Source organism: Leptidea sinapis, chromosome 6 (assembly GCF_905404315.1).
Source record: "Leptidea sinapis chromosome 6, ilLepSina1.1, whole genome shotgun sequence".
NCBI classification, from domain to species: domain Eukaryota; kingdom Metazoa; phylum Arthropoda; class Insecta; order Lepidoptera; family Pieridae; genus Leptidea; species Leptidea sinapis.
The window spans coordinates 2801891-2816597 of NC_066270.1; the positions used below are offsets into that span (position 1 = coordinate 2801891).

At 35.5% G+C, this 14707-nt stretch overlaps 1 protein-coding gene across 2 annotated transcripts in view; it reads right to left on the reverse strand.

The window, feature by feature from the left end:
- The window catches only part of LOC126964855 (sodium/calcium exchanger 1), a 146908-nt gene that overhangs the window by 13716 nt on the left and 118485 nt on the right, over positions 1-14707 (reverse strand). For both annotated transcript variants that reach the window (XR_007729440.1, XM_050808174.1), the window contains exons 3-7: positions 8601-8749; positions 7862-7961; positions 5130-5222; positions 3374-3532; positions 1385-1556 (exon numbers count right to left, since the gene is read on the reverse strand). Coding sequence is in view for 1 of the 2 variants with exons in the window: in XM_050808174.1 (XP_050664131.1) it covers positions 1385-1556; positions 3374-3532; positions 5130-5222; positions 7862-7961; positions 8601-8749 (673 nt within the window). In the remaining variant the exon portion in view is untranslated. The remainder of the gene's footprint in view (positions 1-1384; positions 1557-3373; positions 3533-5129; positions 5223-7861; positions 7962-8600; positions 8750-14707) is intronic.

A 14707-nucleotide genomic window follows, 5' to 3' on the forward strand; every position in this document is an offset into this window, starting at 1 on the left:
AAAGAATTGAAAGTATTCAAAAGTATTCAAATTTCATAATTTTTTATCCTTTTCAATCAATATTTTTAACTAGGGCTAAGACACTCAATAAAAATATTAGTTGGAGACTTTAGTCTACTTTTATTATCTCCCATTATTATTCCAATTTTCCAAGCATAAAATTAAGATTGATAAAGTGATTTTTATACCCTTAATGGAATATTATTCCAAAAAAATTTAGTTAAATGTGAAAAAAAATACAATTATACCATGGTTTCATAATACCACACAATCCTTTTTTTCTGATATATTTCGGCTTCAATCAACTTCTTTACAAGATATCGGGCTATTTAGAAACTAAACCGCAAGAAAACAGAGAATATAGAAATATATATAAATAGAATTGCTATTAACTTCTCCATTACTAAAGAACTTTAAGGTCCTTCTTAAGCCTAATATTAATAATTTGAAATAGTACTGTAGCAATTAATTTTATGGATAACGTTGATGCTAACATTAACAAAATGGATTTAACAGTGATTATGAGTGAGTAAATTTATAAATAGATATGTTGGATAAGGGCAGCACAGGACCGATTTTCATGGAAATCTATGGGGGAGGCCTTTTTCCAGCAGTGGACGTCTTCCGGCTGATGATGATGATGTCATTATCTGTGACGTTATTACGGGACTTATGAAGAAGGACTTAAACAGATTATACTTGCATCTAACACTTTAGTTTTTTTAATCCCTTTACTCACTAGTAAATAGAACTCCAAGGTCAAAGAAACTATCTCACTACCCTTACATTAAACAGAACTTCTAAATTTGAGTCGACAGTCATATACAATGTAAATTACAAAGAAATTTAAAGGATATCGACCTTATAATGGAGAAGACTCATAATTTCTATAAATTCTCAATGCAAACAATATAAGCACCAGCTGAGGTAAGCGGGCATGGGATATTGAATGCTCATTGGTCAGGTAAGGATCACAGCATACCGCAATTGTGTTATGTGGAACTTTTTGTACTAAGCGTTTTTAGGCTGTAAGATCCTTCGATAATTTCATCATCATCAATCGTTCAGCTGATGGTAATTGATACGCCCTGCCCATTACAATGCAGTGCCGCTCAGGATTCTTGAAAACCTCAAAAATTCTGAGCGGCACTACAATAATTGCGCTCGTCACCTTGAGACATAAGATGTTACGTCTCATTCGCCCACTAATTTCCCTAGCTACGGCGCCCTTCAGAACGAAACACAATAATGTTTTCACATTACTGCTTCACGGCAGAAATAGGCGCCGTTCTGGTACCCATAATCCATCATCCTGTGCAAAGGAGCCTCCTTATAATATAAGATATGTAAGATCCATGTTATCAAATATAAAAAAACTTCTTACTTTCCCGGCTCAACGTGGAACTTTTCATTCTTACTCCAGTGCACTATAGCCGCCACGGTCCAAGCAACGCCAATGCCAAGGAACACGTTCACTGCGTTCGATCCGGTCACATTCCCGACAGACGCGTCCGCGTGCTTGTCTTGTATCGCTGCTACTTTACTTGCAAACGTATCTATAGATGGCACACAGTACAATTTAAATGTTACATTTAAATATTACATGTATTAAAAGTTATGGCGTACGGATTAAGATATAACTCAATAAAATGTAAAGTTATGATATTTTGAGTAAGTGTGAAATATTCCTTTTTTTTATGGAATAGGAGGACAAACGAGCGTACGGGTCACCTGGTATTAAGTGATCACCGCCGCCCACATTCTCTTGCATCACCAGAGGAAAAACTAGAGCGTTGAAGCCTTTAAGGAAGGTGTACGCGCTTTTTTTGAAAGCCCGCGCAAAGAAGTTCATTCCACAGCAGTGTAGTACGTGGAAGAAAGCTCCTTGACAACCGCACTGTGGAGGACCGCCTTGCATGCATATCGCAAATTAAAGCCTAAATATTAAAACTAACGAGATGAATATGATATAGAACGGGTGTGCAGAGTAGTAGCTTACACTTAAAATTTAAATTTTCTATCTCGAAGAAAAAATAATGCTCAAAACAGATTTTTTTTGTTATGACAATAAGTAGACGAGCAAGACGCTCAGCTGATTGTAATTGATACACCCTGCCCATTAAAATGCAGTGTCGCTCAGAATTCTTGAAAAATCCAAAAATTCTCAGCGGCACTACAATTGCGCTCATCACCTTGAGACATAAGATGTTAAGTCTCATTTGCCCAGTAATATCACTAGCTACGACGCCCTTCGGACCGAAATGCAATAACGCTTACACATTACTTCACGGAAGAAATATATATATATATATCTATAGAGAATATATATATCTATAGAGAATATATATATATATATAATGAAAATGTTCTTTGTTTGAGGCTCAATCACGCCTAAACCACTAATCGTATCGACATGAAACTACCACCATTCCATGCGGAATATATCCTAGATGGTTTATGGCTACTTATTTTTAAAATTCCAATGTTCATTCATTATTTTATTTCCTTTCAAAATCCACCCAGAGAAGCGGGAGGGATGGGCTAGTTTTAATATAAATAAAAAAATATAACCCGTGTGGATAAATAATGCAAATTTGATTCGAAAAATGCGAATAACACAGACGGAAGTACAATCACATTAGGCCTTGTTCACACATAAGGGAGGATGGCGTATGAAAACCAGATAATAGTCTCCGTTTTCTTATCTCTCGCCTCACTATGTATCCATCCCGTTTAACATCAGTTGGTTCACTTTTTCCCGTAAAATAACGCGTTGAGGTGATGCGGTCATACAGAGAGGATAAGATAAATGGAGTTTATTGACTGCACAAAAACGAGGCATATGTGAAAGTATTTGGAAATGCTAATCAGATCGGGGATGTATTAAAAAAGGTCCCAGAGTACAAACAAACATGCTCTCAATGAAAGATTTGGTGATATTGGAAGAAGTCGGAAGAAGAATGGAAGTCGGTAATATACAAATAAAATTTGAATACGAGTTGTTCGAGTGACGTATCGTCATAAAAAAACTGGAGTACTTATTTGATTCACTGGAGTATCTAGCGAAATTTACTAATAATTTAACACCTTCAGACCACGGACGAGTAAAAAAGGTAGAACTCCGCGCCATGCTATTAGCAAGTGAAGCACCGTTATGCTAGTGTGTGTGCGGTTACGGGGGATATCAGTTACACAATATTTTATCCCTTAAATAATCATATATGGCCTTGATATTCATTGCATTGAAATATACTTTTATAGTATCGTTTTTACACTTTTTCACAAGGCACGACGGCATTTTTTAATATTTTTTTATACTATTTTGGCATCAAACAGTCAATCATCAATCATCAAATAATCAATGTATACCTACCCGGTATGCTAGTCCCTAATGCGACGAAGACAATGGCAGTAACTGAATCCTTGATGCCAAGAGTGCACCCAAAGTGAGAAGCCACGTCACCGATAACTGCCGTCACCAGTCCGATGCAGATGATGGAGACAACGAAGCAGACATAGCCTCCGCCAATGTCTGAAAATAGAAACAAGATAGAGCCCAAGGTCACAAATCAATTTCCATAACTAGCTGCACAGACAGACTTAGTTATGTCAAAAGTAAATTGTAAAAATTATAGTAAATGCACGGACGAGTAAAAAAAGAAGGACTCCGTGTCACCTTACATAAAAGTGAAGCACCAAAATAAGCCGGTAAACGAGTAAATACATAGCCCCACGCACACACTTACATTAATACAAGCCGATCGGCCGCCATTATGAGATTTGCCATCGTCTGATCAGTTTTTGTCGCAATAAAATATTTTAAAAATGCCGTCGTGCGTTGTGATTAAGAGTAATAACGATACTATAAAAGTATTTGTGGCCATATAAATAAAAATGATTATGTAAGGGAGAAAAAATTGTGTAACTAGTATCCCCCGTAAGTGCACACACTCGTGCTTCACTTGCTAATATCACGGCGCGGAGTCCTTATTTTTTTACTCGTCCGTGAATAAATGTAACGTAATTCCGAGTGAGCCCGTTTATGTCTCAACAAGAATTTTTCATAGAACTCATATATTTCGTAGAATGCAAAAATTTATAATTTGGATGATATTCATTTAATGCGTTATGTTTTACAATATTTCTTGTTTGGTTACTTTGCGCGTAAACAAATAAAGTTGACGGTTTCCTAACCCGGGAACAGGCAACATAGAATTTCTGACACTGAATAATTTATGGTCATCAGCCGCACTGGATATTGCAGTACCTATCATTGGGATGCGGGGTATTATCACTTCTTCTCGCGTATATTTTCCTTTTACAATTGTTGCTTCGATAACATCATTATGTAAATTTTTCAGTGATAGCCGTGTGCCGTGGGTGTTTGGTACAAAGATGCGGTAGTAATGAATCATAATCACATATTTCTGCGCATAACCGGAGCATCTATGAAACGATTCCAAAAATAATGATGTTACTATAATAAAATATTTTATAATCAGAACAGTAAATTCCAAAAGGTAGACGTCTGCTAGAATGCATGACATTTTTGAAATATTCCACTCGTAATATGATGGCTTGTACTTAAATAAATTGTAATATAATAAATTTTACAAATTCGGAGTTGTGTCATTTTTCTCGGACTCGCAGAATTATTTTATCAGCAGTAGGTTGAGTATACACTCAATCTGACCTTAATCTGGATTAGGAAAAAATTACTATATGAATGTTCTTGTGATATTAAAATGGAGTAGTTAATAGAATATAAAGTATTTAAGTATGAAATGAAATTCAATTATTTAAACTCTTCATCCGTATTGATCGGTACAAAGAGATGCCATCCGCAAAATATTCCTTATATATTAAATATTAAGAACGCGATCTAGCCTTGCCTTGTCTAGGGAGCAAGCAGTGAAGGAAATAACTCGAAAAAAAAATGTCCGGAAGCAAAAGATTTTCTCTCAGGAAATGAATAAAGCATTCGCGTTAATATCAATGTCACAGAAATATCTCATTTACTGAAGAGATTTCTTTAATATCGAGTAATATTTTAACAAGGAGAGTAGACGAGTTAATGTTAAAGTTCTATGACAGAGCTGCAGTTTAAACTTCGAGGTATTAAAACTTACCAGTGGGTGGAACAAATGCAAATATAACTTTCCAAAACAATGTTAGTACGTGCATTAAGTAGTCTCCCCAAGATGGCGACTCATCAGGATTATCTGCAAATATGTATTATTATATAAATTGTTTCTTTACTATCGTAAAAGCTTATACAGGTAACTTATAAATGAAATAATTGGCGCATTTTACACGAGTCAGATAATAAGGAATTATTTAGTATGTGGACAACATTTATTTACAACATAACAATGCTCATATCAATCGAAAGAATTGTTTAAAAAAACGTTTGTGTGGTAATGGTTACTATAACATAAATTACTTTCTAAATGATACCACAGATTGGGAATTGAGCGACCGCCCTCAGGCTTTTAAATAAGTTTATGTTTAATTGTACAATATTACTTTGTAAACATATTTAGCGCCCGTTCTTCTCAGGTCTCAGGCATTCATTTTGGAATGGATGGTAGTCTTTTGACTTTCAATGAATGATGTCACATCCTATTTTGAATAAAAATATTTGAATTTGAATCATAGAATTATAATATACAAGCGTATAAACGATTTGACAGCCCGATAATGCGTAATCAATTTTGACTTGTCAATGTGTACGTTAGCTAGTGGTAGGAAAGCTTGTTTTGATGAAAAATACCAAGGAGCTAATTGCCAAACGTAACGATACCGACTTGTCAATCAAAATAGGTTACAGTTACAATGTACTACTTTTTACCACTGGACTGGCGGCTGTCAATCGCTTTTGAGCCTGTTTGATATTCGCCATTTTGGCGCTGTTGGCTATGTAGCGAGAGTCTGCCTTACTAAAACTAGTGATGACAACCTCAGCTAAACAAACATCGAAAGATGGTGGGAAATTATTTACAAAAAAAAAGATGTGTACTTTATCACGTTGATTCTTGAAGTATCAATAACACTAAAAACGAACGAAATTAATTAAAATGCAAAAATACTTCAGAATACACTTCTGTCGCAGCCATTTGTATTATACGTCAAAATTAGTTCTCTGGACACTCGCGAGTGGTGCTTGAAGTAGGCACAAAAAATTCTGTCAAACATATGGAACAGTCTGTCCAGTGGTATTTATACAGGAGGTCTATTACCAAAATTGAAAGCCGAAATTTCGTTCCGAAACGTAAGAACGACGAACATCGAATTAAATCCTATTACCAGAGTTTTTCGGATCCGATTGTGCGGACCGATTTCGTTTCGAAACCATAGACATAACCATACTAACTGCCGTTCTAAATATTCAGTCTATCTCTTACTTAAGATAAAAACCGTAACTATCGTTGAATTTTCTGTCCCAATAAACTTATCGACGGTATCTCACCTTATCCGTACACGCTGTCTGTCAATGGAACGACGTATAGCTTACCAGCGATAGAAGTTTGTATGGAAACTTCAATTGACGCGTCCCAATATAAGGCGATGAGAATGACTTATCGGCTATATTGCCTTCAGATTATTGCCTGCTAATTACTGATTGTAGAAGGTAGTAATTTGTATCTATCTGTAGATACTATAATGGGAACGGCCGTAAGTGGCAAACAACGAAAAAGTTAATGTCAAGTGAATTTGGGAATTAGGTAAACGAAATACAAAATGTCTAATCGCGAAATTCGAATCGATCCTCGGATCCAAAACACTTTCGTGATAGAAAAATGTACGATCCGTCAGCCGAAACTTTGTGTTTCGATTTTGGTAATAGGGCTCCAAGTCAGTGGTTACAATAGATTCGCTATCCTTTTCTATCTTGCTGTATTTCTGTTAGATATGTTCTTCTCCCTCGCACGCTTCGTTTGTCTATACGCTAGTACATTGTCTATGATATAAATAATACTAACATGATTAAATGTAGTAAATGCTATTGCACTACGTGGAACTGTGCCAAAAATACTGGCAGCATTTTCGCTTGGGAATTGGCCGAAATAACTGTCTGCGCTCGAGTCTCCAATAGCTCTAATCAGATGCGTAGATAGTACTTGGTACAATATTGCATTTCTGGACCTCAAAGGCCAAGTGTCTCGACATCTAACGACACAAAGATGTAGGACTCATTGAGCCGACATATTTGTGATGTTGTCTTCGAAAATCAATGCAGCAAACCGAAGCACTAACTGAAGAATCCTGGACGTGAGAAGGAATATGGACGCAAGTCATGTCCCACACCAGCACCTTCAGAACGCTTGGCATCACGAAGTTTAAATAACTCGTAGTAGGTACCATTCAAATTGCTATTCTTATAATTAGGTATCCACTTCTTCTCAATCGTTCACTCTTGTCAGCGTGGTTATGGCCGCTAAGATGATGTGGCATTAGTCGTCAGTCGCCTCTTTAGTTTTGGGTCGCACTGTCTCCCGCACGATGCTCTTCCACTTTGGTCGGTTTGTAGCATTGCGGGAGCACTCCACCACAGTTGTCTGGGTCAGTGCTTTGGTTAGATCCGTCCATCGCGTTGGTGAGTGTCCTCGCGCTCTTTTCCCCTCCATCTGGCCCTCACCTATCAACCGCTCAATCGATTCTTCATTTCTGGAGATGTGGAACTTCAGAATTCCAGAGAGGTATGCACTAATGTAATTTATTGGATTATAATATAATATTATATTACTAACTATGAACCACTCAAATCACCGTACCAAAAAGGAACTTGATAGATAGATAGATAGACAAAACTATCAACTGCCAATCAGGTTTGAGTTTTTAAAGACTATACTGTTTGTACCTGAGCTGGCCGTAAGAGCTTCTGTAAACTGCTCCTTCCAGGATGACGTGCCTATTATGATAGATGCATTTGCTCTTTGTACGAGCTTGTCGACCGTGTTCTGAAATAAAAAAGGCTCTTTTCACATCTTAATAACTGTTTATTGCCCTGCGGTAACGTCCTTACAAGATACTTGTATAGTGCAGGTTGTTATTTATGTTAGCTTGTGTGTTCTGATTATATCCACTCGATAAAGAAGACCATATGCAAAGATTAGACAAATTTTACCTACAAAATTTTGATTAAATAGAGGTTTCGTATTTCCTGTTTTCCTCTAGAATATTGAACCTACCAAAAAAATTTTTGATACAATATTTTCAGGAAAAAAGAGTCTATGTTTGTACGTTCTCCTTTTTTCTTAAAAACCTTTCAAAATTGTTACGCATTCGTCTGAACAAGGCGGTATGAAAATGGCATTTTCTACGATGTTTGAAGAGTCATATTTTCTTATGTCGTTAGTTGATTGAAAAAAAAAAAGAAAAGATACAGACATTGCTTTAGCATATCTAGATTTTTTGACAAAAAATCTCTCTAGAAGCATTATCCAAGGAGAAAAAAGGGGAATACGTTTGTATGGAATAACGCTGCTAGCGTCCCCTCTTAACTAGCTCATACCGTATGGTTAGTTGCATATTAGCTTGTTATAGTTTTGTAAAGGCAAACCTTTTCGTAAAACAATTTAATGTCTGTCCATATGTACCTTAAATTCCTTGCTTTCCTTAATCCTCAATTGTGCCCTGGTGATCTCTCCAGCTCTGGGAAGACCCTTCATGGCAACCACGACTTCATTCTCCGGCAGTGTTGTAAGATGGTTGACTTCATTACGGACGGGTTTGGTTTTGTTTCGATCTGTTAATAATTTTAAGGGTTAAATGAATACTAGGAAGATTTGATACAAATATAGGATAAACAATTTGTTTTTTTAAGTGATTTCCGTCACTGCTGGAATTAAATAGATAAATTAATGAAATTAATTTTAAAATAAAATTCAAATCTAAATAATTGGGATTAAATATACAAATTGTTCTTATTAATTTATATATTAACGGTCGTTCCCAGTATTCAGTCTATCTCTTACTTGAGATAAAAATCGTAGCTATCGTTGACTTTTCTGTCCCAATAAACTTATCGACCGTAACTCACCTTAGCCATGCACGCTGTCTGTCAATGGGACGACGTATAGCTTACCAGCGACAGAAGTTTGTATGGAAATTACAATTTATGCGTCCCAGTATAAGACGATAAGAATGACTTATCGGGTATATTAGGACAGCTTCAGATTACTGTCAGCTAATTTCTGACAGTAGAAGATAGTAATTTATCTCTATCTGTAGATAGTATATTGGGAACGGCCTTTAATCCCAGAAGTGAGGGATATCATTTTTAACCGACTTCAAAAAGGAAGAGTTTCTCAATTCGATTGGAATTGTTGTTTTATGTATGTACACCGATTAAGCTGAGATTTATGAATCGAATTACGTGATTCTTTTTTAGTTTGATGTGAAATAGTTGCTATTTCGTCCCATAAAATTTAATGTAGGTTGGCATAGTAGTTTTCATTTTATGAATATATTTTATGAACATTCATGTTTACGTGGATGATGTTATTTTGTGAAAGGCTTTTTTTAGGAGTTTTCATTTAGGTTGATTATATATTAGCCCGTCTCCCGATAATTTGGTCTTCTCCCTGTTATGCGTAGCTAACAAACATTATTCACGATATTTCACTATCTCAAAAGAACGTGAAATAGAGACACATCCACGCGTGGCTTTATGATTGTTCAGTATCTGGTGTAACCCACGAACCATAGCTAACTGTTGACGCCTTGTTATGATTTCATCGAAGCCTTATTGTTATTATGAGTAGACATGAATTATACCATAACATTTTTTAAAAATTAATTGCTCCAAAAGTAGTCTCCACCATGTGAACAATTACACTGGCCTGCAAAAGTAAGTATCACACTTTTCAAATTAAATTTTTTTCATAACTATAGAAGGTAGAGATTTAAGGTTAAAAACATTTTGTTGCAAATTTTACAGACTTTAATTCTTAGAAACTAAAATTATACATTAGTAACATTTTTAACTTAAAAAAGATAAAACAATGAAATTAGACATTTTTAGTTTAGTGTAAAAAAATTCAACTAAAATTTTGTGGGATTTTTTTTTTACTGAACAATAGTTTTCGGAGCCGATGTTGGGGAATAATTTCCCATTCTTCTACCAGGGCCTGCTTTAGTGCCCTGAGGGTAGTAGGTGGTACGATTTCTGACTAGCCTCCCAAGCTCATCCCAGGCGTGTTCAATCGGGTTGAGATCAGGACTTCTTGATGGCCAAGCCATCACGCTGATACCGACCTCCTGAATATACTCTTGTACGATATGAGCCGTGTGTGGCCGGGCATTATCATGCATCAGCATCAATCCATCACCCATATTTGCTAAATACGGCCCTGCATTCTCATTGAGAATCTCTTGAGCATATCTTTGCCCAGTGAGGGTGCCATTTTCTATGGCTACTAGCTCTGTGCGACCTTCTGAAGATATGCCAGCCCATACATGTACACTGCCTCCACCATATTGGACTCTTTCTGAGATGCAGGCTTGAAGGTATCGCTCACCAGGTCGCCTGTAAACACTTCGCCTTCCATCAGACGTGTAACGGGGGAATCGAGACTCATCTGCAAACAAAATTCTTGACCATTCTTCTTCATCCCACTGCATGTGTTCACGGGCGTATCGCAGTCTCGCTACTCGATGCGGTCTCTCGAGTTTTGGGCCACTCGCTGGTCTTCGGGGTTTCAAATTTGCTTCAGCAAGTCTTCTTCTCACTGTACTGTCACTAATGTAGTCCCTCTGGGTCTAAAGTAGCTGTTACTGGACTTCAACTGCATTTTGGTGGCGATTTCTTAACACAGTGGAAATAATATAACGATCTTCTCGGGCACTGGTACACCTGGGTCTGCCATTACAAGGTCTCCTCAGATGGTGTCCAGTCTCTTCGTACCTTCGCTTTACCTTCTGGACCGTTCGTACCGTCACACCCACCATTCAGAAAAGCCATGATCCTAGCACATTCTTCAACTGAAAGAGGCATGATAAATAAATGTTATGTGCTTTTTAGCATAAATTTTTAAAACAAGACCCATCGATCTTGAAAAAAATTTAAAACAGAAAGAAAAATGTGAATGGTAAAATTGTAATTCGGAAACGTCCACTTTGAAAAAGGAATGGTTTTGTTTTTGAAGTTTTTTTTCAGCCAATTCTTAAAAGAAGGTTACCGACTATAAAGTTTATATGCACAAAATTAAATTCTCTTTGGAGTCCTTTTTATTTCGAAAATATATCTTGTGAACTTAAAACGTTATCCCAATTTTAAAAGTGTGATACTTACTTTTGAAGGCCAGTGTATTACGTAATAAAAACTACTTGAAAAATATTAAATGAAGAAGGGTGTCCCACAAAATGCCTTAATTATATATCATAGCAAATCTGTAACGTCGGATTACGAACAATTTTCGAAACTTTCTTTACATACATATTTACTTCCCCGTACGTTCGTTGAACTTATTACCAACCTCCGCCATTTCTTTATTGTATGATAATGTTCTTGACTTAAATTTGATCTTGCTTCTGGCTCTGATGTTAAAAAGCTTTTTAACCTTTATAGATTAGCTTTTAAGTGGTAATCTTATTATTAATACAATAAGACGAAGAATGATCTATGATGATTTCTGTTAAACATATACGGCTTTACAAATAAACTTGGTAAAAAGTTATACTTTAGAATATACCAAGAATATGCAAAATGTTGACTATATCCCTGACAGAGCTATTTATATAATGATAATTCTAAAGTTTTCCAAATTTCAATCCTTGCAAATATACGCGGAAAACGTTTATAGGACCGAATAAACCAATCAAAAACAAAATGTCTTTTTGTAAGCATTTTGCATATTATTGGTTTATTATCAGATATAAATTTATACTAAGTTTAGTTGTAAGGCCGTCAAAGTGATTGATTGATATTTTTATATCCGAGTTAGTTAATATTAGTTAGTTAATATTTAAACAGAAGTGGCTGACCAACAGAAAGATATCGTCTTTACTCCAAGGATTCTGCGAAAACTCCTGAAAGATTCTGAGCTTCTAGAAAGAACTGCACTGGTTGAAGTGAATCTGGCACGCAAAATGTACACAAATAAGGAGCTATTTGCCGATATAGAAGCCCCAATTTCGTACCATGACCCTACGGTTTAGGTTTAGTTAGTTTAGTTAGTGGCAGTGGGCAAGACTCATAATTTGACGGACAGAAGGCCGCTGGAGCAGTAAAGTCCTCGAATGGCGACCACGTATCGAAAGACGCAGTGTTGGTAGGCCCCCCACAAGATGGACCGACGATTTGGTCAAGATCGCCGGAATACGTTGCATGAGAGCAGGACCGATTGTTGTGGAGATCTTTGGGGGAGGCCTTTGTCCAGCAGTGGATATCTTTCGGCTGATATGATGATTGTTTAAAAATAATAATAATAGCATGGAAACGAAAACCTCATTTGTAATCACTGGCTATTAATGGGTGGATAGACATTAGGAATTCTTTTAGACTTGTATTATATTCATTGGCAGCGATGAAAGTAACAAATGCTAGCATAGCTTCGAAATACAAAACGGCTACATACACGATAAGAATTAACACAATTTTTAATTTTAGCTCAAAACCATTAATAAGAAAATGAAAATTGAAATCGTATTCTATTTCGTTTTATTCATTAATTTTTTTAGTATCTACTAAAACAACATCAAAAGTACATAAAATTAAAATGTTTGATTTATGCTGTTATAATTAGATTGTTTAATAGATAAATGTATTCTTATCTATTCTTTATGCGTGTACAAATTTTAATGTTAATTGTACATCTTGAAGTGGGTATAAATTACGTTAAAAAATTCCGTTACAACAGATGCAGGCGAAGTCAATACATAAATAATAAATGGATATAATATAAAAAAACATGGCGCTTCTAGATCGAAACGAGGGAATATGTATAAAAAGGAGTATGGAGTATATAATGAACTAGCTGACCCGGCAAACGTTGTTTTGCCATATAAAGTATAATTCACGCGATAGTTTTATAAGTAATAAAATATTGCCTATATTATAGCCTGTACATCATTTCGTTCTATTGCCAATAGTTTTTGCAGCGCACGCAAAAATAGGTTTTCGATTTTACACCTTGTGTTACAAAATAGCAATTTTATTACGGATCCCTAATTTTGAAAAAACAAAAACATAGCCTATAGCCTTGGATATATAAATGGACTACCCAACACTGAAAGAATCATTCAAATCGGACCAGTGGTACCAGAGATTAGCGCGTTCAAACAAACAAACAAACAAACACTGCAGCTTTATATATTAGTATAGATATTAGTTAATTGGCGCGAACAATACGTACGAACAAAAAGAAATAACTACGGCTTAAACATTCCCATCCAACTCATATATGTGTAAAATATTCAGATTGGATCACAATATTGATATATTTTCAAATTTTTGCTTTTATAAAAAAGTGTGTTTTTAAAGAATGTTTTATCAATAAAAACAATAAATTTAGGTTAGATGCCGGCTAGATTATGGGTACCACAACGGCGCCTTTTTCTGCCGTGAAGCAGTAATGTGTAAACATTATTGTGTTTCGGTCTGAAGGGCGCCGTAACTAGTGAAATTACTGGGCAAATGAGACTCAACATCTTATATGTCAAGGTGACGAGCGGAATTGGAGTCCCGCTCAAAATTTTTTTAGGCAGGGCATATTAATTTTCATTAGCCTAACGTCCTGCTCATCTCTTCCTTTATTTTCATAAAAAAATGAAGATTTGTAAATAGGTAATTATATAAAACGCCCAACAACAGTTGTGATGATGCAAGAATTGTTCATTTCCATTTTGTTCGGCTCATAGTCTGAGCTTTTCCTATGTCGTCGTTATCGTGGTACTTATGTGCGAGTTAAGTTTAAGCTTAGCGCGCACTTAAAGAAATATTTATAAATACGGACTTCATCTCAACTCCACAGATAAGTCTAAGCAATATCTAAGTAAGCTCTGTTCACAAATTGGTATTGAACATTTGAATCTGATACATAATAATTAATATCAGTTTCGAATATTTACTCACAGACCAATGTAGGTTTATTATGAACCCGAAATTGTCATTAATTATTTGAAGACCAATTCGATCTATTATATGAATTAATTCAGACCGGCCATGAAAATGAGATTGGCTTGCCGTCGCTATTCAAATTGCGAGGATATTTATTTAATACTAACTGACCCGGTAGACTTCGTACTGTCTTAATGGATAAATAAAAGACCTAAACTCCTGTATAAAAAAAAACTTCAAACAAACAAAAGAAATTCTTTTTTTAACAAAACTTAAGATTTATCAAACTACATAAATAACCTTATAGATAGTTAACAACTGTGGTTTATCTACTTAGTTACCTAAAATTAAGTTTATTTTTTACCTCTTTAAATTCTTATTAGTTATTCATTTTAAGCCATTATTTTAATTTGATTTCTGAACGACGATTTTGTTTTTGATGTGTCCCCACATCAAAGGAAAAACAAAATCGTAATTTTTATTTAATTCTGAGCATTTTCATATTTATTCATCTTTTAAACCTTCTCTGGACTTCCATAAATAATTTAAGACCATAAATAGCCAAATCGGTCCAGCCGTTCTCGAGTTTTAGTAAGACTAACGAACAGCAATTCATTTTTATATATATAGATATGTAAATTACTG